The 27,489-nt window shown below is 43.9% G+C and overlaps 1 protein-coding gene across 1 annotated transcript in view; it reads left to right on the top strand.

Moving 5' to 3' along the window:
• LOC311138298 (glutamate receptor-interacting protein 2-like) overlaps nt 1–27,489 on the top strand; it is a gene marked incomplete at both ends in the record, with an annotated part of 64,575 nt that overhangs the window by 24,276 nt on the left and 12,810 nt on the right. Inside the window, 6 exons of the mRNA XM_084172977.1 lie at nt 909–972; nt 3,015–3,160; nt 7,627–7,771; nt 14,498–14,637; nt 24,681–24,869; nt 25,650–25,806. Coding sequence (XP_084029103.1) covers nt 909–972; nt 3,015–3,160; nt 7,627–7,771; nt 14,498–14,637; nt 24,681–24,869; nt 25,650–25,806 — 841 coding nt within the window. The remainder of the gene's footprint in view (nt 1–908; nt 973–3,014; nt 3,161–7,626; nt 7,772–14,497; nt 14,638–24,680; nt 24,870–25,649; nt 25,807–27,489) is intronic.

Raw genomic sequence — 27,489 nt, 5'->3', positions numbered from 1 at the left:
CCTGCCCTTTAAATCTTCTCCTCCCCTTTAAATCTTCTCCTCCCCTTTAAAAAGTTAACTATGTACAGTATTGCACAGAGGAAGCTCATGGTTAAAGCGATAGTTCACCCAAATTCAAAAATGGCAAATAATCCAAAAGTATCTAAAATTGATTGTGAAGCTCAACAAAGTCACTTATAGATGATTTTAACAGATCTGCTAACAATTATAATATCTTTCCCATTACTTGAATGGTATTTGTGCCACAAATGCTACATATTCGCATGTAGAAACAGTGCCAGGGAAGCTAAACCAAAGCATGAATTGTTGTCATACTTTGACCATAGACTGCTTACAGGGTAAGGAAACCAATGTGTCATTTTGTATATGAGCTATCCCTTTAAGTCTGTATGAGGTTCTGTCTTCAGTAGTGTAATATCAGGAGGGTCTCCATGCCCCGTTGTATATTTTAGTGTTTTATCTAGAACATTACCAACAGCCAACTGCTGATCTGCCATTTTGTTCACTTCAATCTCAATTTTTATTTTGAAAATAAATTATTTTATTGACCACATATGAGGATACATATATATATATATATATATATATATATATATATATATATATATATATATATATAGAGAGAGAGAGAGAGAGAGAGAGAGAGTATACAAACATTTCATAAAACAATATGCTCCTGTAAAATATGCATCAGTAACTAACATTAGCTCTCCTCTCCTCTCCTCTCCTCTCCTCTCCTCTCCTCTCCTCTCCTCTCCTCTCCTCTCCTCTCCTCTCCTCTCCTCTCCTCTCCTCTCCTCTCCTCTCCTCTCCTCTCCTCTCCTCTCCTCTCCTCTCCTCTCCTCTCCTCTCCTCTCCTCTCCTCCTTCTCCTCTCCTCTTCCTCCTCTCTTCTCCTCTCACTCACAGCCAGTAAGAAGTCTGGAGAGCCGTTAATCATCTCAGACATAAAGAAAGGCAGCATGTCTCACAGGTACAGTATGATACAGTATGGATGGCTTCAGGCCACAGACAGGTACAGTATGATACAGGAGTATGGATGGCTTCAGGCCACAGACAGGTACAGAATTGATGGCTTCAGGCCACAGACAGGTACAGTATGGATGGCTTCAGGCCACAGACAGGTACAGAATTGATGGCTTCAGGCCACAGACAGGTACAGTATTGATGGCTTCAGGCCACAGACAGGTACAGTATGGATGGCTTCAGGCCACAGACAGGTACAGTATGGATGGCTTCAGGCCACAGACAGGTACAGAATTGATGGCTTCAGGCCACAGACACGTACAGAATTGATGGCTTCAGGCCACAGACACGTACAGAATTGATGGCTTCAGGCCACAGACAGGTACAGTATGGATGGCTTCAGGCCACAGACAGGTACAGAATTGATGGCTTCAGGCCACAGACAGGTACAGTATTGATGGCTTCAGGCCACAGACAGGTACAGTATGGATGGCTTCAGGCCACAGACAGGTACAGTATGGATGGCTTCAGGCCACAGACAGGTACAGAATTGATGGCTTCAGGCCACAGACACGTACAGAATTGATGGCTTCAGGCCACAGACACGTACAGAATTGATGGCTTCAGGCCACAGACAGGTACAGTATGGATGGCTTCAGGCCACAGACAGGTACAGTATGATATTTTATTTTTATTTATTGCACCTTTATTTAACCAGGTAAGCCAGTTGAGAACAGGTTCTCATTTACAACTGCGACCTGGCCAAGACAAAGCAAAGTAGTGCAACAAAAACAACACAGAGTTACATATGGGGTAAAAAAAACATAAAGTCAGAGATACAACAGAAAATATATATACAGTGTGTGCAAATGTAGCAAGTTATGGAGGTAAGGCAATAAATAGGCTATAGTGCAGAATAATTACAATAGTATTAACACTGGAATGCTAGATGTGCAAGAGATTATGTGCAAATAGAGATACTGGACTGCAAAAGAGCAAATTAAATAACAATATAGGGATGAGGTAGTTGGGTGGGCTAATTTCAGATGGGCTGTGTACAGGTGCAGTGATCGGTAAGGTGCTCTGACAACTGATGCTTAAAGTTATTGAGGGAGATAAGAGTCTCCAGCTTCAGAGATTTTTGCAATTCGTTCCAGTCATTGGCAGCAGAGAACTGGAAGGAATGGCGGCCAAAGGAGGTGTTGGCTTTGGGAATGACCAGTGAGATATACCTGCTGGAGCGCAGACTACGGGTGGGTGCTGCTATGGTGACCAATGAGCTAAGATAAGGCGGGGATTTGCCTAGCAGTGATTTATAGATGGCCTGTATAGTATTGTTGGCTTCAGGCCACAGACAGGTACAGTATTGATGGCTTCAGGCCACAGACAGGTACAGTATTGATGGCTTCAGGCCACAGACAGGTACAGTATTGATGGCTTCAGGCCACAGACAGGTACAGTATTGATGGCTTCAGGCCACAGACAGGTACAGTATTGATGGCTTCAGGCCACAGACAGGTACAGTATTGATGGCTTCAGGCCACAGACAGGTACAGTATTGATGGCTTCAGGCCACAGACAGGTACAGTATTGATGGCTTCAGGCCACAGATTAATGACTTGGGTTCAATTGTTTGAGAGAATGACAGTAACGTAGTCCTCCTACAGAGATTGACATTTCCCACAAAATCACCAATGATACAGTTAAAAACCTCTACCTGTTTATCCATCTCTCTCTCTCTCTATCCCTTTCTCACTCTACCCCCCCCCTCTCTCTCTCTCTCTCTCTCTCTCTCTCACTCTACCCCCTCTGTCTCTCTCTCTCTCTATCCCTCTCTCACTCTACTCCCTCTGTCTCTCTCTCTCTCTATCGCTCTCTCACTCTACCCCCTCTGTCTCTCTCTCTCTGTCTCTCTACCTCTCTCTCTCTCTCTCTATCGCTCTCTCTCTCTCTCTACACCCGCCATCTTATCCTTCTCTCTCTACCACATTCCCCTTTCTCTACATCCTTTCCTCCTCCTCTCTCTACCTCCTCTTTCCCTTTACCCAGGACTGGTACCCTGGAGCCTGGGGACAAGCTTCTGGCCATAGACAACATCCGTCTGGAGACCTGCTCCATGGAAGACGCCTGTCAGATCCTAGAACAGGCCGAGGACCTGGTCAAACTCAAGATCCGCAAGGACGAAGACAACTCTGGTGAGCCCGCTTGGTGCCTGGCTGGGAGGCAGTTAGGAAGGAGTGTATGACATGCGCATATTAAATATGTCGGGCTAAATAGTAAAATGCCTGCACGCTATTGAATGCCTCCATGCAATGTTTCAACCATAAGGTCAAATCAAATCAAAGTTTATTGGTCTCATATACAGTTTAGCAGATGTTATAGTGGGTGCAGCTAAATGCTTATGTTACTTGCTTCTGACAATGCAGTAAAATGTCAATCAAGTACACAAATAATTATTTTGATACTGATCAATTAAATTAGCTTATTGATTAATGAATCAATGACAATTGATTAATGGCCATGATCATTGCAGAACTAAGGCAGTGATTAATTAAACAACAGAAATAAACACATCAACATGAATATTTATATTATATTATAAGGCTACGTTGGTACATCATGAAGATGATTTACAGTACCAGGCTTCACCACAGGGTGGCAGTATTGTCTGAAAATATCCACAAAATTGTTCTCCCTGTCTGACACAATCAGATGCAACGATTATCACCCACCAGTATTCTAGTGTTTTAGACCCACCAATAGCTAGCTATACACAATGAATAGTAGTAATCTATAGTGTTATATAGTTCATGCTCTACCAAATATAAGATGCAGCTCTAGAAATGCACCAATTTGTAAGTCGCTCTGGATAAGATAAATGACTTAAATGTAAATGTAGAAATAGCAGATAGGTATATATTGTTGCTGTCTGATATGAAAGCATGGGAGTGTAGTCATGCCTTAGTCATGCCTTAGTCATGCCTTAGTCATGCCTTAGTCATGCCATAGTCATGCTGTAGTCATGCCTTAGTCATGCCTTAGTCATGCCTTAGTCATGCCTTAGTCATGCCTTAGTCATGCTGTAGTCATGCCTTAGTCATGCCTTAGTCATGCTGTAGTCATGCCTTAGTCATGCCTTAGTCATGCCATAGTCATGCTGTAGTCATGCCTTAGTCATGCCTTAGTCATGCCTTAGTCATGCCTTAGTCATGCTGTAGTCATGCTGTAGTCATGCTGTAGTCATGCCTTAGTCATGCTGTAGTCATGCCTTAGTCATGCCTTAGTCATGCCTTAGTCATGCTGTAGTCATGCTGTAGTCATGCCTTAGTCATGCTGTAGTCATGCCTTAGTCATGCCTTAGTCATGCCTTAGTCATGCTGTAGTCATGCCTTAGTCATGCCTTAGTCATGCCTTAGTCATGCCTTAGTCATGCTGTATTCATGCCTTAGTCATGCCTTAGTCATGCTGTAGTCATGCCTTAGTCATGCTGTAGTCATGCCTTAGTCATGCCTTAGTCATGCCTTAGTCATGCCTTAGTCATGCCTTAGTCATGCCTTAGTCATGCCTTAGTCATGCTGTAGTCATGCTGTAGTCATGCTGTAGTCATGCCTTAGTCATGCTGTAGTCATGCCTTAGTCATGCTGTAGTCATGCCTTAGTCATGCTGTAGTCATGCCTTAGTCATGCCTTAGTCATGCCTTAGTCATGCCTTAGTCATGCTGTAGTCATGCCTTAGTCATGCCTTAGTCATGCCTTAGTCATGCTGTAGTCATGCTATAGTCATGCCTTAGTCATGCTGTAGTCATGCCTTAGTCATGCCTTAGTCATGCTGTAGTCATGCTATAGTCATGCCTTAGTCATGCTGTAGTCATGCCTTAGTCATGCCTTAGTCATGCCTTAGTCATGCCTTAGTCATGCTGTAGTCATGCCTTAGTCATGCCTTAGTCATGCCTTAGTCATGCCTTAGTCATGCTGTAGTCATGCCTTAGTCATGCCTTAGTCATGCCTTAGTCATGCCTTAGTCATGCCTTAGTCATGCCTTAGTCATGCTGTAGTCATGCCTTAGTCATGCCTTAGTCATGCCTTAGTCATGCTGTAGTCATGCCTTAGTCATGCCTTAGTCATGCCTTAGTCATGCCTTAGTCATGCCTTAGTCATGCTGTAGTCATGCTGTAGTCATGCCTTAGTCATGCTGTAGTCATGCCTTAGTCATGCCTTAGTCATGCTGTAGTCATGCCTTAGTCATGCCTTAGTCATGCCTTAGTCATGCTGTAGTCATGCCTTAGTCATGCCTTAGTCATGCTGTAGTCATGCCTTAGTCATGCCTTAGTCATGCTGTAGTCATGCCTTAGTCATGCCTTAGTCATGCTGTAGTCATGCCTTAGTCATGCCTTAGTCATGCTGTAGTCATGCCTTAGTCATGCCTTAGTCATGCCTTAGTCATGCTGTAGTCATGCCTTAGTCATGCCTTAGTCATGCTGTAGTCATGCCTTAGTCATGCCTTAGTCATGCCTTAGTCATGCTGTAGTCATGCTGTAGTCATGCTGTAGTCATGCCTTAGTCATGCCTTAGTCATGCCTTAGTTATGCCTTAGTCATGCTGTAGTCATGCCTTAGTCATGCCTTAGTCATGCCTTAGTCATGCTGTAGTCATGCCTTAGTCATGCCTTAGTCATGCCTTAGTCATGCTGTAGTCATGCCTTAGTCATGCCTTAGTCATGCCTTAGTCATGCCTTAGTCATGCTGTAGTCATGCCTTAGTCATGCCTTAGTCATGCCTTAGTCATGCCTTAGTCATGCCTTAGTCATGCTGTAGTCATGCTGTAGTCATGCCTTAGTCATGCTGTAGTCATGCCTTAGTCATGCCTTAGTCATGCTGTAGCTGAAGATCACTCTTATCTTCCTCTCCTCTGTTTGCCCCCTCCTTACTCCCCATTGGTGGGATCTGCAGACATGTTTCACACATGACCTACTCTATATATACAAAAGTATGTGGACACCCCTTCAAATTAGTGGATTCGGCTATTTCAGCCACACCCGTTGCTGACAGGTGTATTAAATCGAGGACACATCCATGCAATCTCCATAGACAAACATTGGCAGTAGAATAGCCTTACTGAAGAGACTTTCAACGTGGCACCGTCATAGGATGCCACCTTTCCAACAAGTCAGTTCGTCAAATTTCTGCCCTGCTAGAGCTGCCCCTGTCAACTGTAAGTGCTGTTACTGTGAAGTGGAAACGTCTAGGAGCAACAACGGCTCAGCCACGAAGTGGTAGGCCACACAAGCTCACAGAACGGGAAGCGTGTAGCGCGTAAAAATCGTCTGTCCTCGGTTGCAACACTCACTACCGACTTCCAAACTACCTCTGGAAGCAACGTCAGCACAAGAACTGTTCGTCGGGAGCTTCATGAAATGGGTTTCCATGGCCGAGCAGCCGAACACAAGCTTAAGATCACCATGCGCAATGCCAAGCGTCAGCCGGAGTGGTACAAATGCTCGCCGCCATTGGACTCTGGAGCAGTGGAAACGCGTTCTCTGGAGTGATGAATCACGCTTCACCATCTGGCAGTCCGACGGACGAATCTGGGTTTGGTGGATGCCAGGAGAACGCTACCTGCCCTGATGCATAGTGCTAACTGTAAAGTTTGGTGGAGGAGGAATAATGGTCTGGGGCTGTTTTTCATGGTTCGTGCAAGGCCCCTTAGTTCCAGTGAAGGGAAATCTTAAAGCTACAGCATACAATGACATTCTAGATTATTCTGTGCTTCCAACTTTGTGGCAACAGTTTGGGGAAGGCCCTTTCCTGTTTCAGCATGACAATGTCCCCATGCACAAAGCGAGGTCCATACAGAAATGGTTGGTTGAGATCGGTGTGGAAGAACTTGACTGGTCTGCTCAGAGCCCTAACCTCAACCCCATCGAACACCTTTGGGATGAATTGGAACGCCGACTGCGAGCCAGGCCTAATCGCCCAACATCAGTGCCAGACCTCACTAATGCTCTTGTGGCTGAATAGAAGCGAGTCCCTGTAGCAATGTTCCAACATCTAGTGGAAAGCCTTCCCAGAAGAGTGGAGGCTGTTATAGCAGCAAAGTGGGGACCAACTCCATATTAATGGACATGCTTTTGGAATGACATGTTCGACGAGCAGGTGTCCACATACTTTTGGTCATGAGTGTATATCTAAGAAAAAAGCCATCAAAGTCATGAGGGAATTTGCATTTCCTCTATGCATTTCTTATACTGTACGGAAGGTGAATAGCCATCCTTCAGCCATTATTCAAGTTGTATGCCTTTCTACCTGTGAATTGTGGATGTTTGAGATGTTTAGGGAGCTGAATGATTATCTCTATTGCTTTAAAGTTTAGTTACGCCATGAATACATCCCTTCCTTCCTCCATATCTCTTTCTCTCTGTCTCTCTCTGTCTCTCTCTGTCTCTCTCTGTCTCTCTCTGTCTCTCTCTGTCTCTCTCTCTCTCTCTCTCTCTCTCTCTCTCTCTCTCTCTCTCTCTCTCTCTCTCTCTCTCTCTCTCTGTCTCTCTCTCTTTTTTCTAATGGTCTCCCTCGTCTCTCTTTCTCTCTCTCCCTCTCTCTCTTTCTCTAATGGTCTCCCCCCCCCTCTCTCTCTCTCTTTCTCTCCCTCTCTCTCCCTCCTCCTAGATGAACAGGAGACATCTGGTTCTATCATCTATACGGTAGAGCTGAAGAGATATGGAGGCCCGCTGGGCATCACCATCTCAGGCACAGAGGAGCCCTTTGACCCCATCGTCATCTCTGGCCTCACCAAGCGGGGCCTGGCTGAAAGGTGAGATAGGGGATCCTGGACCCTGGCTGCCCTGGCCTGTGGCTTTTCCCACAAAGGGCCCCTGACTGTGGGGTTAGAACTGACTCCTTCCCCTCACCACACCAAGGCTATGGCCTTGTCCAGCTAGGAGAGAGCGAACATCTCTGGAGAGACCCAAAATAGTTGAGCAGCGACGCTCCCCATCCAACCTGACAGAGCTTGAGAGGATCTGCCGAGAAGAATGGGAGAAACTCCCCAAATACAGGTGTGCCAAGCGTGTAGCGTCATACCCAAGAAGACTAGAGGCTGTAATCACTGCCAAAGGTGCTTCAAAAAGTACTGAGTAAAGGAACAAATTATTTAATCCATTTTAGAATAAGGCGGTAACATAACAAAATGTGGAAAAGGGGGAAGGGGTCTGAATACTTTCCGAATGCACTGTATGTGTATAATTATAAGGGGCACTTCATGTTTTCTGGATAATATTACAATTTACAGAGTGGGTGAGCTCCATTCCTGACAGTCTGATCAGATTTAATAGCAGCCTCAGAGGCTGATAAGTCAAGATGCTTCCTTGGTGACCGGTTCATGGGTAAAGCTCCTTGTAGGCAGGTTAGCGTTCTGTTCCTTATAGGCTGATGCATATGATCCAGAGCTACATTGCCTTCAGTAAGTATTCACGACCCCTGACCTTTTCCACATTTTGTTGTGTTACCAAAAAAATTAAAATACATTTGATGTAAATGTCATTTTTTGTTAACGATCTACACAAAATACACCGTAATGTCAAATTTGAAGAAAAATTCTAACATTACATTTTTTTTTTACAAATAATGAAAAATATATATATCTTGATTAGATAAGTATTCAACCCCCTGAGTAAATACATGTTAGAATCACCTTTGGCAGCGATTACAGCTGTGAGTCTTTCTGGGTAAGTCTCTAAGAGCTTTCCACACCTGGATTGTACAATATTTGCACATTATTCTTTCAAAAATTCTTCAAGCTCTGTCAAGTTGGTTGTTGATCATTGCTAGAACGCCATTTTCAAGTGTTGACATAGATTTTCAAGCCGATTTAAGTCAAAACTGTAACATTCAATGTTATCTCGGTAAGCAACTCCAGTGTATATTTGGTCTTGTGTTTTAGGTTATTGTCCTGCTGAAAGGTGAATTTGTCTCCCAGTGTCTGTTGGAAAGCAGACTGAACCAGGTTTTCCTCTAGGATTTTGCCTGTGCTTAGGTCTATTCCGTTTATTTTTATCCTAAAAAACTCCCTAGTCCTTGCCGATGACAAGCATACCCATAACATGATGCAGCCACCACCATGCTTGAAAATAGGAAGAGCGGTACAGAGTGATGTGTTGTGTTGGATTTGCCCCAAACATAACACTTTGTATTAAGGACATGAAGTTAATTTCTTTGCCACATTTTTTGCTGTTTTAATTTAGTGCCTTATTTCAATCTGTCAATTAGGTTAGTATTGTGGAGTAACTACAATGTTGTTGATCCATCCTCAGTTTTCTCCTATCACAGCCATTAAACTCTGTAACTGTTTTAAAGTCAAATCAAATCAAATTTTATTGGTCACATGCGCCGAATACAACAGGTGCAGACATTACAGTGAAATGCTTACTTACAGCCCTTAACCAACAGTGCATTTATTTTTAACAAAAAAAGTAAAAATAAAACAACAACAAAAAAAGTGTTGAGAAAAAAAAGAGCAGAAGTAAAATAAAAGAACAGTAGGTAGGCTATATATACAGGGGGGTACCGGTGCAGAGTCAATGTGCGGGGGCACCGGCTAGTTGAGGTAGTTGAAGTAATATGTACATGTGGGTAGAGTTAAAGTGACTATGCATAAATAATTAACAGAGTAGCAGCAGCGTAAAAAGGATGGGGTGGGGGGGCAGTGCAAATAGTCCGGGTAGCCATGATTAGCTGTTCAGGAGTCTTATGGCTTGGGGGTAGAAGCTGTTGAGAAGTCTTTTGGACCTAGACTTGGCACTCCGGTACCGCTTGCCGTGCGGTAGCAGAGAGAACAGTCTATGACTAGGGTGGCTGGAGTCTTTGACAATTTTGAGGGCCTTCCTCTGACACCGCCTGGTATAGAGGTCCTGGATGGCAGGAAGCTTGGCCCCAGTGATGTACTGGGCCGTACGCACTACTCTCTGTAGTGCCTTGCGGTCGGAGGCCAGGCAGTTGCCATACCAGGCGGTGATGCAACCAGTCAGGATGCTCTCGATGGTGCAGCTGTAGAATTTTTTGAGGATCTGAGGACCCATGCCAAATCTTTTCAGTCTCCTGAGGGGGAATAGTCTTTGTCGTGCCCTCTTCACGACTGTCTTGGTGTGTTTGGACCATGATAGTTCGTTGGTGATGTGGACACCAAGGAACTTGAAGCTCTCAACCTGTTCCACTACAGCCCCGTCGATGAGAATGGGGGCGTGCTCAGTCCTCTTTTTTTTCCTGTAGTCCACAATCATCTCCTTTGTCTTGGTCACGTTGAGGGAGAGGTTGTTGTCCTGGCACCACACGGCCAGGTCTCTGACCTCCTCCCTATAGGCTGTCTCATCGTTGTCGGTGATCAGGCCTACCACTGTTGTGTCGTCGGCAAACTTAATGATGGTGTTGGAGTCGTGCCTGGCCATGCAGTCATGGGTAAACAGAGAGTACAGGAGGGGACTGAGCATGCACCCCTGAGGGGCCCCCGTGTTGAGGATCAGTGTGGCAGATGTGTTGTTACCTACCCTTACCACCTGGGGGCGGCCCGTCAGGAAGTCCAGGATCCAGTTGCAGAGAGGGGTGTTTAGTCCCAGGATCCTTAGCTTAGTGATGAGCTTAGAGGGCACTATGGTGTTGAACGCTGAGCTGTAGTCAATGAATAGCATTCTCACGTATGTGTTCCTCTTGTCCAGGTGGGAAGTCACCGTTGGCCTCATGGTGAAATCCCTAAGTAGTTTCCTTTCTCTCCGGAAACTGAGTTAGGAAGGACGCCTGTATCTTTGTAGTGACTGGGTGTATTGATACACCATCCAAAGTGTAATTAATAACTTCACCATGCTCAAAGGGATATTCAATGTCTGCTTTTTTTCCTATACCCATCTACCAATAGGAGCCCTTCTTTGCGAGGCGTTGAAAAACCTCCCTGTTCTTTGTGGTTGAAATTCACTGCTCGACTGAGGGACCTTACAGATAATTGTATGTGTGGGGGTACAGAGATGAGGTAGTCATTCAACAATCATGTTAAACACTACATTTGAACACAGTCCATGCAACTTATGATGTGACTTGTTAAGCAAATCTGTACTCCTGAACTTATTTAGGCTTGCCATAACAAAGGGGTTGAATACTTATTGACTCAAGACATTTCAGCTTTTCATTTAAAACATAATTCCACTTTGACATTATTGGGTATTGTGTGTAGGCGCAGTGACAAAAAAATCTAAATTTATTCCATTTTAAATGTAGGCTGTAACACACCAAAATATGGAAAAAGTCAAGGGGTGTGAATACTTTCTGAAGGCACCGTATCAGTTATGCAAATTAAAAGCTGATTTATGGTCATTCCGGTATCTGCATTGGCCGTACAGCTTCTACTGCGATGCGGCCTGTCGGGGAGTCAGGGCATTCATACTACTGGCGCTTCGCAGAGCAGAGCTGTTGTAAAGGGAAGTTGTCAATGAAGTGAATTTGTGTTTATACAAGACGTACCGCCCGCACCTACCATAAACCAATCATGTCAACGCAGAACTATACGGAGCCGTCCACATTGTTAAAAAATGTGAGGCGCACAGCACTTATGAAAATCGAATTCAACAATGCCAATAATGTTTTCAATTCGACTTTTGCTTTCAAAAGCAGCTTAAACATAGAACATGTAAGAATGAACTATAGCCATTTAGTTATACCGTGCGGATATATAGTGAGTTATAGGGAAATAATGCGCGCTCTAGAATGCCCGTCAAGCCAATCAGAAACCGGGTGGTTCGAGCCCTGAATGCTAATTGGCTGAAAGCCATAGTATACCACGGGTATGGTAAAGAAAATGACTATTTACTGTTCTAATTACAGTACCAGTCAAAAGTTTGGACACAACTACTCATTCAAGGGTTTTTTATTATTTTTACTATTTTCTACATTGTAGAATAATAGTGAAGACATCAAAACTATGAAATAACACATATGGAATCATGTAGTAACCAAAAAAGTGTTAAATAAATTCTTCAAAGTAGCCACCCTTAGCCTTGATGACAGCTTTGCACACTCTTGGCATTTTCTCAACCAGCTTCATGAGGTAGTCACCTGGAATGCATTTCAATTAAGAGGTGTGCCTTGTTAAAAGTTAATTTGTGTTTGAGCCAATCAGTTGTGTTGTGACAAGGTAGGGGGGTATACAGAAGATAGCCCTATTTGGTAAAAGACCAAGTCCATATTATGGCAAGAACAGCTCAAATAAGCAAAGAGAAACGACAGTCCATCATTACTTTAAGACATGAAGGTTAGTCAATACGGAACATTACAAGTACTTTGAACGTTTCTTCAAGTGCAGTCGCAAAAACCATCAAGCGCTATGATGAAACTGGCTCTCATGAGGACTGCCACAGGAAAGGAAGACCCAGAGTCACCTCTGCTGCAGAGGATAAGTTCATTAGAGTTAACTGCACCCAAATAAATGCTTCACAGAGTTCAAGTTACAGATACATCTCAACATCAACTGTTCAGAGGAGACTGCATGAATCAGACCTTCATGGTCGAATTTCTGCAAAGAAACCACTACTAAAGGACACCAATAATAAGAAGAGACTTGCTTTGGCCAAGAAACACGAGCAATGGACATTAGACCGGTAGAAATCTGTCCTTTGGTCTGATGAGTCCAAATGTGAGATTTTTGGTTCAAACCGCCGGGTCTTTGTGAGAAGGATGACCTCCGGATGTATGGCTCCCACCGTGAGCATGGAGGAGGAGGTGTGATGGTGTGGGGGTGCTTTGCTGGTGACATTGTCGGTGATTTATTTAGAATTCAAGGCACACTTAACCAGCATGGCTCCCACAGCATTCTGCAGCAATATGCCATCCCATCTGGTTTGGGCTTAGTGGGACTATCATTTGTTTTTCAACAGGACAATGACCCAACACACCAGGCTGTGTAAAGGCTATTTGACCAAGAAGGAGAGTGATGGAGTGTTGCATCAGATGACCTGGCCTCCACAATCACCTGACCTCAACCCAATTGACATGGTTTGGGATGAGTTGGACCGCAGAGTGAAGGAAAAGCAGCCAACAAGTGCTCAGCATATTTGGGAACTCCTTCAAGACTGTTGGAAAAGCATTCCTCATGAAGCTGGTTGAGAGAATGCCAAGAGTGTGCAGAGCTGTCATCAAGGCAAAGGGTGGCTACTTTGAAGAATCTAAAATCTAAAATAAATGTTGATTTGTTTAACACTTTTTTGGTTACTACATGATTCCATATGTGTTATTTCATAGTTTTGATGTCTTCACTATTATTCTACAATGTAGAAAATAGTACAAATGAAGAAAAACCCTTGAGTGAGTAGGTGTGTCCCAACTTTTGACTGGTACTGTACATTGGTAACCAGTTTATAATAGCAATAAGGCACCTCCGGGGGGTTGTGGTATATGGCCAATATACCACGGCTAATGCCAGGCAGTCCACATAGCGTCATGCGTAAGAACAGCCATTAGCCGTGGTATATTGGCCATATACCACACCTCCTCGGGCCTTATTGCTTAACTAAACCCTGTGTCCTTGTTTTTTTGGTGGAGACTTTGGTTCAAATAGTATTTGAAATATATGTTTTAAAGCTTTGCTTGATTGAGTTTCTCTGGTGCAATGGAACTGATAGAATAGTCCCAAAAGTGCAAACCTCACCCATCTTGCGCTCCAGACAGGATCAATCAAACACTCAAAGTATTTGAAAGAAAACAAATACTTCTTAAACCCAGGTCAGTTTGGTAGGCATCAACAGAGTGGGGTACTATCGTATCTCCTGGTCAGAGAACACAATGCAGACAGAGGCTTACCATTGTTTCACCTCTGTTCTATGAAATCAAAATTTGACTTTTTAGTTAACTTAAAGGGGCAATATGCAGTTGCTAAATCCATTTTTGGACTGTTAAATTAATGATATATAGCCATTGATTCTTGAAGAATATAACTTATAAATGCCTTGTGAGCTTAGTTCAAATTTCGTGCCCCATCAGAACCCCAAATATAAGCTTGTTTTACTCCAATGTCTATAAAGAAAGTCAATGCAAACAAACACTATCACTTCAAAACATGTTTAAATCTATCATTTTGATCTCATGGATGGTCAGTCCTTGCATCCATTGCTCTGTCTATTTTAGAGTGGTTATATTTCTCAAGCCCCATCACTCGGATGTTTACATTGTTACTGCTGTTATATAAATAAATAACGTTTTTAAACTTGTTCTCTTTTAGTTAAAGGCTTGTACGTATGTAAATCATTTATTAAATGACATCGTTAGATATGTACTGTATGGTTGGTTGGGTTAAACAGGAATCATGGAAAATCTAAGTCAGCTTAAAATAAATAAATAAAATATCTTTCTCTCTCATCTGTCTCTTATGTTTATCTTAGAATGACCCGTCTTATTTCTTAGGCACTGGAATTATTTTATATTTTATATATATATTATAATTATCCATGGAATACTGTCATATTACTGTCATGTGGTGTAAAAAGGTGGTCATCTTTCTCTGTAGGACCGGAGCGATCCATGTGGGAGACCGTATTCTGGCCATCAACATGGTCAGTCTGAAGGGCAAGCCACTCAGCGAGGCCATCCACCTACTGCAGATGGCCGGGGAGACAGTCACACTCAAGATCAAGAAACAGGTCGACAGTAAGTGTTCAGAAAATCAGTCAATCAACTGTGCTTTTACAGTTACCTGGCCTAGACCCCCAAAGAGCAAGCAGGACGACTGTAGTAACCACATCATTGCTGATGAAACAGATGTATGTACTGTAGAATTGTCAATATGTTTTTCGGCCTTCCTTAGGTGTCAGTCTGCACCTACCCAAATCAGGTCTCCCTTTCCCAAGGGATATCAGGGGAGTCGCTAACCAAATATAGTATTTGTAAACATTGACATTTTTAGTCATAGTAGTCAAACTCCACCTCTCTGGCACTCCAGGCAGGCTAAAGCCAACGCCGAGATTTTTCAAATACTACTTTTTACATTTACATTTTAGTCATTTTAGCAGACGCTCTTATCCAGAGCGACTTTCAGTTAGTGAGTGCATACATTATTTTTTTATTTTTTCATACTAGCCCCCCGTGGGAATCGAACACACAACCCTGGCGTTGCAAACGCCATGCTCTACCAACTGAGCTACATCCCTGCCGGCCATTCCCTCCCCTACCCTGGACGAATTGTGCGCCACCCCATGGGTCTCCCGGTCGCGGCCGGCTACGACAGAGCCTGGATTCGAACCAGGATCTCTAGTGGCACAGCTAGCACTGCGATGCAGTGCCTTAGACCACTGCGCCACTCGGGAGGTGGTACAGTTGGGGCAGCTGTTGTTTTACCTTGCTGGTACTGTACATGGTATCAGACCCTTTTCTCAAGGACAGTTAGTGTTAACACTGGGAGGTAGCTTGCTTCACCAAATAGCCGTGCCCAACCATTGCTCTCAGATGTATAGTATTCTATACACTACCATTCAAAAGTTTGGGGTCACTTAGAAATGTCCTTGTTTTTCGATAGAAAAGCAAAATTATTTTGTCCATTAAAATAACATCAAATTGATCAGAAATACAGTGTAGACATTGTTAATGTTGTAAATGGCTATTGTAGCTGGAAACGGCTGGTTTTTTATGGAATATCTACATAGGCGTACAGAGGCCCATTATCAGCAACCATCAGTACTGTGTTCCAATGGCATGTTGTGTTTGCTAATCCAGTTTATCGTTTTAAAAGGCTAATTGATCATTAGAAAACACTTTTGCAATTATGTTAGCACAGCTGAAAACTGTTGTGCTGATTAAAGAAGCAATAAAACTGGCCTTCTTGAGATTAGTTGAGTATCTGGAGCATCAGCAATTGTGGGTTCGATTACAGGCTCAAAATGGCCAGAAACAAATAATAACTAACCAGAATAGAAAGAAGAGTGGGATGCGCCGGTGCACAACTGAGCAAGAGGACAAATACATTAGTGTCTAGTTTGAGAAACAGACGTCTCACAGGTCCTCAACTGGCAGCTTCATTAAATAGTACCCGCAAAACATCAGTCTCAATGTCAACAGTGAAGAGGCGACTCCGGGATGCTGACCTTCTAGGCAGAGTTGCAAAGAAAAAGCCATATCTCAGACTGGCCAATAAAAAGAAAAGATTAAGATGGGCAAAAGAACACAGACACTGGACAGAGGAAGATTGGAAAAAAGTGTTATGGACAGACAAGTTTGAGGTGTTCGGATCACAAAGAATAACATTTGTGAGACACAGACCAAATGAAAAGATGCTGGAGGAGTGCTTGATGCCATCTGTCAAGCATGGTGGAGGCAATGTGATGGTCTGGGGGTGCTTTGGTGGTGGTAAAGTGGGAGATTTGTACAGGGTAAAAGGGATCTTGAAGAAGGACGGCTATCACTCCATTTTGCAACGTCATGCCATACCCTGTGGACGGCGCTTGATTGGAGCCAATTTCCTCCTACAACAGGACAATGACCCAAAGCACAGCTCCAAACTATGCAGGGAAGAAGCAGTCAGCTGGTATTCTGTCTATAATGGAGTGGCCAGCACAGTCACCGGATCTCAAATGGTTTGAGGACAGACATCTGAGATGTAACCAGACATTTGTAGTTTGACATTTAAACGTACTGACAAATACATGAAACCAGGCAGTTTGGGTGAATTTGCTATAGAGTGCTGCTGGTAGTTACCATCTGATACTGTGTTGCTGGTATGGGAGCTCTGCCTCCTCTCTGCTCCAACTCAGATAGTTGTCTTAGAGAATCCCATAACAGATCATCTTCCTAATTCATGTGGTATGAGGTTCATGTGGTTCTGAGGTTTTCCTCCCCATAAAACCAGCAAAAAATCATTATGTACAAAAAAGAAAAATCTAACTATACTTATCCTTTCTCTGATGACCTGCACTGTGTTTAAATAACGTTATCTGCTCTGAAATTAGTATGATGTATGATCACATAAAAAATTTTCCATGGAAAAACAGTTAATGCTGTCATGCTTTTGAGTGGTGGGGGTAAATTAAATGTTGTTTATGACATACTGATTATGTGTCATTACATTATTAGGGACCACAGTAATAGATGCAACATTTTTTATATAAATGTTGCAGTGGTTGTTGTTGTTGTGGTTGTGCAATGTTTGTGCAATGGTTTTGTTGTGGCATTGGCCCTGACAAATAAACAAATTCATTTTCCAGACCTAGCTTGGTCAAATACATACACTATATATACAAAAGTACGTGGACACCCCTTCAAATTAGTGGATTCGGCTATTTCAGCCACACCCATTGCTGACAGGTGTATAAAATCGAGCACACAGCCATGCAATCTCCATAGACAATCATTGGCAGTAGAATGGCTTTACTGAAGAGCTCAGTGACTTTCAACGTGGCACCGTCATAGGATGCCACCTTTCCAACAAGTCAGTTCATCACATTTCTGCCCTGCTAGAGCTGCCACGGTCAACTGTAAATGCTGCTATTGTGAAGTGGAAACGTCGAGCAGCAACAACAGCTCAGCCACGAAGTGGTAGGCCACACAAGCTCACAGAAGGGACCGCCCAGTGCTGAAGTGTGTAGTTCGTAAAAATAGTCTGTCCAAGGTTGCAACACTCACTACCGACTTCCAAACTGCTCAGTACAAGAACCTTTCGTCGGGAGCTTCATGAACTGTGTTTCCATGGCCGAGCAGCCACACACAAGCCTAAGATCACCATGCGCAATGCCAAGCGTCAGCCGGAGTGGTACAAATGCTCGCCGCCATTGGACTCTGGAGCAGTGGAAACTCGTTCTCTGGAGTAATGAATCACGCTTCACCATCTGGCAGTCCGACAGACGAATCTGGGTTTGGCGGATGCCAGGAGAACGCTATGAATGCATGCCCCAATGCATAGTGCCAACTGTAAAGTTTGGTGGAGGAGGAATAATGGTCTGGGGTTGTTTTTCATGGTTCGGGCTAGGCCCCTTAGTTCCAGTGAAGGGATAAATGTCAAACTGTCATTTTCCAGACCTAGCTTGGTCAAATACATACACTATATATACAAAAGTATGTGGACACCCCTTCAAATTAGTGGATTCGGCTATTTCAGCCACACCCGTTGAAGGGAAATCTTAAAGCTACAGCATACAATGACATTCTAGACGATTCTGTGCTTCAAACTTTATGGCAATCATTTGGGGAAGGCCCTTTCCTGTTTCAGCATGACAATGCCCTCCGGCACAAAGCGAGGTCCATACAGAAATGGTTTGTCAAGATTGGTGTGGAAGAACTTGACTGGCCTGCACATAGCCCTGACCTCAACCCCATCGAACATCTTTGGGATGAATTGGAACGCCGACTGCGACCCAGGCCTAATCGCCCAACATCAGTGCCCGACCTCACTAATGCTCTTGTGGCTTAATGGAAACAAGTCCAACATCTAGTGGAAAGCCTTCCCAGAAGAGTGGAGGCTGTTATAGCAGCAAAGGGGGGGACCAACTCCATATTAATGCCCATGATTTTGGAATGAGATGTTCGACGAGCAGGTGTCCACATACTTTAGGTCATGTAGTGTATCTCAGATACTTTCCAATACATGAGCGGAGATGCATTTAGTCTGCCCGGTACAGTGAAACCAATGTAATAATCCGAAAAATGCCCAAAACAGCAAGCTAAATCTAGAACACCTCAAGTACTTTCACGTATTTGAGATTCATAATGTACTGCGTATTTGAGATTCATAATGTACTGCGTATTTGAGATCCATAATGTACTGCGTATTTGAGATTCATAATCTAATGTGTATTTGAGATTCATAATGTACTGCGTATTTGAGATTCATAATCTACTGTGTATTTGAAAGTATTTTACATATATATTTGACCCAGGTATGGTATTTTCCTCCCACCCTTCGACAGCTCACGAATGAGAACATTGTTTAAGCTTTTGGATGTATTAATAATCTGCGTCCCAAATAGCACCCTATTCCCTGTAGTGCCCTACTGTTGACCAGAGACCTATAGTGCCCTACTGTTGACCAGAGACATATAGTGCCCTACTGTTGACCAGAGACATATAGTGCCCTACTGTTGACCAGAGACCTATAGTGCCCTACTGTTGACCAGAGACCTATAGTGCCCTACTGTTGACCAGAGACATATAGTGCCCTACTGTTGACCAGAGACATATAGTGCCCTACTGTTGACCAGAGACATATAGTGCCCTACTGTTGACCAGAGACATATAGTGTACTACTGTTGACCAGAGACATATAGTGCCCTACTGTTGACCAGAGACATATAGTGCCCTACTGTTGACCAGAGACATATAGTGCCCTACTGTTGACCAGAGACATATAGTGTACTACTGTTGACCAGAGACATATAGTGCCCTACTGTTGACCAGAGACATATAGTGCCCTACTGTTGACCAGAGACATATAGTGCCCTACTGTTGACCAGAGACATATAGTGTACTACTGTTGACCAGAGACATATAGTGCCCTACTGTTGACCAGAGACATATAGTGCCCTACTGTTGACCAGAGACATATAGTGCCCTACTGTTGACCAGAGACATATAGTGCCCTACTGTTGACCAGAGACATATAGTGCCCTACTGTTGACCAGAGACCTATAGTGCCCTACTGTTGACCAGAGACATATAGTGCCCTACTGTTGACCAGAGACATATAGTGCCCTACTGTTGACCAGAGACATATAGTGCCCTACTGTTGACCAGAGACATATAGTGCCCTACTGTTGACCATAGACATATATTGCCCTACTGTTGACCAGAGACATATAGTGCCCTACTGTTGACTAGAGACATATAGTGTACTACTGTTGACCAGAGACCTATAGTGCCCTACTGTTGACCAGAGACCTATAGTGCCCTACTGTTGACCAGAGACCTATAGTGCCCTACTGTTGACCAGAGACATATAGTGCCCTATTGTTGACCAGAGACCTATAGTGCCCTACTGTTGACCAGAGACATATAGTGCCCTACTGTTGACCAGAGACATATAGTGCCCTACTGTTGACTAGAGACATATAGTGTACTACTGTTGACCAGAGACCTATAGTGCCCTACTGTTGACCAGAGACATATAGTGCCCTACTGTTGACCAGATACATATAGTGCCCTACTGTTGACCAGAGACATATAGTGCCCTACTGTTGACCAGAGACATATAGTGCCCTACTGTTGACCAGAGACATATAGTGCCCTACTGTTGACCAGAGACATATAGTGCCCTACTGTTGACCAGAGACATATAGTGCCCTACTGTTGACCAGAGACATATAGTGCCCTACTGTTGACCAGATACATATAGTGCCCTACTGTTGACCAGAGACATATAGTGCCCTACTGTTGACCAGAGACATATAGTGCCCTACTGTTGACCAGAGACATATAGTGCCCTACTGTTGACCAGAGACATATAGTGCCCTACTGTTGACTAGAGACATATAGTGTACTACTGTTGACCAGAGACCTTTAGTGCCCTACTGTTGACCAGAGACATATAGTGCCCTACTGTTGACCAGATACATATAGTGCCCTACTGTTGACCAGAGACATATAGTGCCCTACTGTTGACCAGAGACATATAGTGTACTACTGTTGACCAGAGACCTATAGTGCCCTACTGTTGACCAGAGACATATAGTGCCCTACTGTTGACCAGAGACATATAGTGCCCTACTGTTGACCAGAGACATATAGTGCCCTACTGTTGACCAGAGACATATAGTGTACTACTGTTGACCAGAGACCTATAGTGCCGTACTGTTGACCAGAGACATATAGTGCCCTACTGTTGACCAGAGACATATAGTGCCCTACTGTTGACCAGAGACATATAGTGCCCTACTGTTGACCAGAGACATATAGTGCCCTACTGTTGACCAGAGACATATAGTGCCCTACTGTTGACCAGAGACCTATAGTGCCCTACTGTTGACTAGAGACATATAGTGCCCTACTGTTGACCAGAGACATATAGTGCCCTACTGTTGATCAGAGACCTATAGTGCCCTACTGTTGACCAGAGACATATAGTGCCCTACTGTTGACCAGAGACATATAGTGCCCTACTGTTGACCAGAGACATATAGTGCCCTACTGTTGACCAGAGACATATAGTGCCCTACTGTTGACCAGAGACATATAGTGCCCTACTGTTGACCAGATACCATGTGCCCTACTGTTGACCAGAGACATATAGTGCCCTACTGTTGACCAGAGACCTATAGTGTACTACTGTTGACCAGAGACATATAGTGTACTACTGTTGACCAGAGACCATGTGCCCTACTGTTGACCAGAGACATATAGTGTACTACTGTTGACCAGAGACATATAGTGTACTACTGTTGACCAGAGACCTATAGTGCCCTACTGTTGACCAGAGACATATAGTGCCCTACTGTTGACCAGAGACATATAGTGTACTACTGTTGACCAGAGACCTATAGTGTACTACTGTTGACCAGAGACCTATAGTGCCCTACTGTTGACCAGAGACATATAGTGCCCTACTGTTGACCAGAGACATATAGTGCCCTACTGTTGACCAGAGACATATAGTGCCCTACTGTTGACCAGAGACATATAGTGCCCTACTGTTGACCAGAGACATATAGTGCCCTACTGTTGACCAGAGACATATAGTGCCCTACTGTTGACCAGAGACATATAGTGCCCTACTGTTGACCAGAGACATATAGTGCCCTACTGTTGACCAGAGACATATAGTGCCCTACTGTTGACCAGATACCATGTGCCCTACTGTTGACAAGAGACATATAGTGCCCTACTGTTGACCAGAGACATATAGTGCCCTACTGTTGACCAGAGACATATAGTGCCCTACTGTTGACCAGAGACATATAGTGCCCTACTGTTGACCAGAGACATATAGTGCCCTACTGTTGACCAGAGACATATAGTGCCCTACTGTTGACCAGAGACCTATAGTGCCCTACTGTTGACTAGAGACATATAGTGCCCTACTGTTGACCAGAGACATATAGTGCCCTACTGTTGACCAGAGACCTATAGTGCCCTACTGTTGACCAGAGACATATAGTGCCCTACTGTTGACCAGAGACATATAGTGCCCTACTGTTGACCAGAGACATATAGTGCCCTACTGTTGACCAATGACCTATAGTGTACTACTGTTGACCAGAGACATATAGTGCCCTACTGTTGACCAGAGACATATAGTGCCCTACTGTTGACCAGAGACCTATAGTGCCCTACTGTTGACCAGAGACATATAGTGCCCTACTGTTGACCAGAGACATATAGTGCCCTACTGTTGACCAGAGACATATAGTGCCCTACTGTTGACCAGAGACCTATAGTGTACTACTGTTGACCAGAGACCTATAGTGCCCTACTGTTGACCAGAGACCTATAGTGTACTACTGTTGACCAGAGACATATAGTGCCCTACTGTTGACCAGAGACATATAGTGCCCTACTGTTGACCAGAGACATATAGTGCCCTACTGTTGACCAGAGACCTATAGTGCCCTACTGTTGACCAGAGACATATAGTGCCCTACTGTTGACCAGAGACCTATAGTGCCCTACTGTTGACCAGAGACATATAGTGCCCTACTGTTGACCAGAGACATATAGTGCCCTACTGTTGACCAGAGACATATAGTGCCCTACTGTTGACCAGAGACCTATAGTGCCCTACTGTTGACCAGAGACATATAGTGCCCTACTGTTGACCAGAGACATATAGTGCCCTACTGTTGACCAGAGACATATAGTGCCCTACTGTTGACTAGAGACATATAGTGCCCTACTGTTGACCAGAGACATATAGTGCCCTACTGTTGACCAGAGACCTATAGTGTACTACTGTTGACCAGAGACCTATAGTGCCCTACTGTTGACTAGAGACATATAGTGCCCTACTGTTGACCAGAGACATATAGTGCCCTACTGTTGACCAGAGACATATAGTGCCCTACTGTTGACCAGAGACATATAGTGCCCTACTGTTGACCAGAGACATATAGTGCCCTACTGTTGACCAGAGACCTATAGTGCCCTACTGTTGACCAGAGACATATAGTGTACTACTGTTGACCAGAGACATATAGTGCCCTGCTGTTGACCAGAGACATATAGTGCCCTACTGTTGACCAGAGACCTATAGTGCCCTACTGTTGACCAGAGACATATAGTGCCCTACTGTTGACCAGAGACATATAGTGCCCTACTGTTGACCAAAGACATATAGTGCCCTACTGTTGACCAGAGACATATAGTGTACTACTGTTGACCAGAGACATATAGTGCCCTACTGTTGACCAGAGACCTATAGTGTACTACTGTTGACCAGAGACATATAGTGTACTACTGTTGACCAGAGACATATAGTGCCCTACTGTTGACCAGAGACCTATAGTGCCCTACTGTTGACCAGAGACCATGTGCCCTACTGTTGACCAGAGACATATAGTGTACTACTGTTGACCAGAGACATATAGTGCCCTACTGTTGACCAGAGACCTATAGTGCCCTACTGTTGACCAGAGACATATAGTGCCCTACTGTTGACCAGAGACCATGTGCCCTACTGTTGACCAGAGACATATAGTGTACTACTGTTGACCAGAGACCTATAGTGCCCTACTGTTGACCAGAGACATATAGTGCCCTACTGTTGACCAGAGACCTATAGTGTACTACTGTTGACCAGAGACCTATAGTGTACTACTGTTGACCAGAGACATATAGTGTACTACTGTTGACCAGAGACATATAGTGTACTACTGTTGACCAGAGACATATAGTGCCCTACTGTTGACCAGAGACATATAGTGTACTACTGTTGACCAGAGACCTATAGTGCCCTACTGTTGACCAGAGACATATAGTGCCCTACTGTTGACCAGAGACATATAGTGTACTACTGTTGACCAGAGACCTATAGTGTACTACTGTTGACCAGAGACATATAGTGCCCTACTGTTGACCAGAGACATATAGTGTACTACTGTTGACCAGAGACCTATAGTGTACTACTGTTGACCAGAGACATATAGTGTACTACTGTTGACCAGAGACCTATAGTGCCCTACTGTTGACCAGAGACATATAGTGCCCTACTGTTGACCAGAGACATATAGTGTACTACTGTTGACCAGAGACCTATAGTGTACTACTGTTGACCAGAGACATATAGTGTACTACTGTTGACCAGAGACATATAGTGTACTACTGTTGACCAGAGACCTATAGTGCCCTACTGTTGACCAGAGACCATGTGCCCTACTGTTGACCAGAGACCTATAGTGTCCTACTGTTGACCAGAGACCTATAGTGCCCTACTGTTGACCAGAGACATATAGTGCCCTACTGTTGACCAGAGACCTATAGTGTACTACTGTTGACCAGAGACCTATAGTGCCCTACTGTTGACCAGAGACCTATAGTGTACTACTGTTGACCAGAGACATATAGTGTACTACTGTTGACCAGAGACCTATAGTGCCCTACTGTTGACCAGAGACATATAGTGCCCTACTGTTGACCAGAGACATATAGTGCCCTACTGTTGACCAGAGACATATAGTGTACTACTGTTGACCAGAGACATATAGTGTACTACTGTTGACCAGAGACCATGTGCCCAGACAGAGACCCTTCTCTGAACAGGTTTTCCTCTCTTCCTCACTCAGTGGCAGAAGAGAAGAAACAGGACGGAGAGATGGAGAATGATTTGAGTGACACAGAGGACGTGTCAGACATGACGGACTCTCAGAAGACCAATAAGCTGTCAGAGATCTACTCCACCACCATCCCCAGTGTGGACTCTGCCATGGAGTCCTGGGACGGATCCGGCATCGACGCCGGCTACGGCAGCCAAGGTAAAGACTAGTGGTAGACATGGTGAAACCAGTGGTAGGGTTGTGGTTAGGGTTAGTGATAGGCCTATACTTGGTGTAACAACATATAACATCCCCAGTGTCCTGGGACGTCTCCAGCATCAATGCTTGCTACGACATCCAAGGTTAGACCCCACAGGGCAGCACAGACTCTATGGTGATCCTACATTTACATTTACATTTTAGTCATTTAGCAGACGCTCTTATCCAGAGCGACTTACAGTTAGTGAGTACATACATTTTCATACTGTTTCATATAGTTGGTATATCTATGGTGATATAGTTGATATATCTATGGTGCTATAGTTGACATATCTATGGTGCTATAGTTGACATATCTATGGTGATATAGTTGATATATCTATGGTGCTATAGTTGACATATCTATGGTGATATAGTTGATATATCTATGGTGCTATAGTTGATATATCTATGGTGCTATAGTTGATATATCTATGGTGATATAATTGATATATCTATGGTGATATAGTTGATATATCTATGGTGATATAGTTGATATATCTATGGTGATATAGTTGATATATCTATGGTGATATAGTTGATATATCTATGGTGATATAGTTGATATATCTATGGTGATATAGTTGATATATCTATGGTGATATAGTTTATGTATCCTTATCCAAGTCTTTGTCATGGTCCTTCCAGCCCAATTGGTTTGTACACAGGTGATCCTATTGGGTCTGTCAATTCCAAATGGTCCTTTTTATTTCACCTGACCTCCTTTGCTTCCCACTGCAGGGCCCTACAACCACCAGGCAGCAGGCATCGCCCTGCACCCCCATGAGTGGCGGAGTGCCAAGCAGAGGAACAGCCCCCCAGCCCCGGCCAGACGTAATAAGATCTACCCCTTTAGTGATGGCGGCTTCAGTGAAGATGACTGGGACAAACCGTCAGGGTAAGACTCACTGTGGAGACCACTTGCACGGTGTACATTTTAGGACACCCATCAGCCTCAAGCCAAACATCTCACCCCTGCTTGTATACTGTCTCACTATGGACACTGTAGGTACTATGTGCTGTACATCTCATGTAAGCTTTCAGAGTAACACTCAGTGATGAGAGAGGCCCCATATAAGAGCCAGGGCTTTGCATGTTGCTACTAGGGTTGAAAAATGGTAGTGCCTTTCCCCAAAATGCCCCGGTTTTCCAGAAATCCTGGTTAGAATATTCCTGGAATCAGGAGGAAAATCTGGAAAAAAAATCTGGAATATTCCAACCAGGATATCTATTAAAAAAAAAACTCTGAATTCTAGTAAAATTGCCGGAAGTTTGCAGGTTGAAACAATGGCAGGTACTTGAACAGTTGCAACAATGGTAGGCACCATAACAGTATCCGGTCTTTGTAGGTTGCTACAATGGGAGCCTCATGGTCGTACCAGATCTTTGCAGGTTGCAACAATGGGAAATCCAATGACAGTATCTGGTATTTGCAGGTTGCAGAAATGAAGTGTTCTTCGATGATTTATAGACAGGGTTTGTCTAGCTAGTCCACAGAGTCCTGTGCAACCCTCCTGACAGCATAGATGGGTTCACAGCCTTTAAACTCTAATGAAGGCAGCTTGCTGTCCAAATGTTGGTATTTATGAAATGTAGTGCTATTGCTTCTGAGCAATGACAGTGTAGAGCTTTTCTTTTCTTTTTGATTGGTTCACACAGGAATGGGTTCGCACAGCGATTGGTTCACACAGTAATGGGTTCGCACAGCGATTGGTTCACACAGTAATGGGTTCGCACAGCAATTGGTTCACACAGTAATGGGTTCACACAGCGATTGGTTCACACAGTAATGGGTTCACACAGCGATTGGTTCACACAGTAATGGGTTCGCACAGCGATTGGTTCACACAGTAATGGGTTCACACAGCGATTGGTTCACACAGTAATGGGTTCACAGAGCAACAAAAGGGCATGTCTGTTTTTTGCCTCTAGCTGTGTGACCCTGAGAGCCGCTTGTGATGTCACCATCACTAAACATCTGAGTGATTCATGAGTGTCATGAACTGTAACGGTGGTCCTCTGTAGCTCAGCTGGTAGAGCACGGCGCTTGTAACGCCAGGGTAGTGGGTTCGATCCCCGGTACCACCCATACGTAAAAATGTACGCACACATGACTGTAAGTCGCTTTGGATAAAAGCGTCTGCTAAATGGCATATTATTATTATTATTATTATTATTATTATTATTATTATTATTATTATTATTATTATTATTATTATTGCCAGCCAGGGCTCTTTAACTGTCCCACATGATGCCCCCTGATTCAGTGTTACGTTACACAGAATGTCATAATCCACATATGATCACTGAGCGATGGGGGCTTCAACGAAGATGACTGTGACGCACCTTCAGGGAAAAACCACTGAGGCCCCTTAACAGTACCAGGGATTTGCAGGTTTCATTAAATGAACTACAAAGACTCATGAAGTCAGAACTACGTTGACCAGGTGTTTGATGTTAGTCCTGTGTAACCCTTATGATATCGAACCCACCTAAAGCTGGATTCACAGATCGAGCTGAAAAAAACAAGTATTGTAATAGTTTCCAAACAGCTAAATAATGGGGGTGTGGCCTGCCCAGC

This window comes from Coregonus lavaretus, assembly GCF_964263955.1.
Source record: "Coregonus lavaretus genome assembly, chromosome: 12".
NCBI lineage: Eukaryota > Metazoa > Chordata > Actinopteri > Salmoniformes > Salmonidae > Coregonus > Coregonus lavaretus.
The sequence above is the reverse complement of the archived record's forward strand: the minus strand, read 5'-3'. Positions and strand labels throughout refer to the sequence as shown.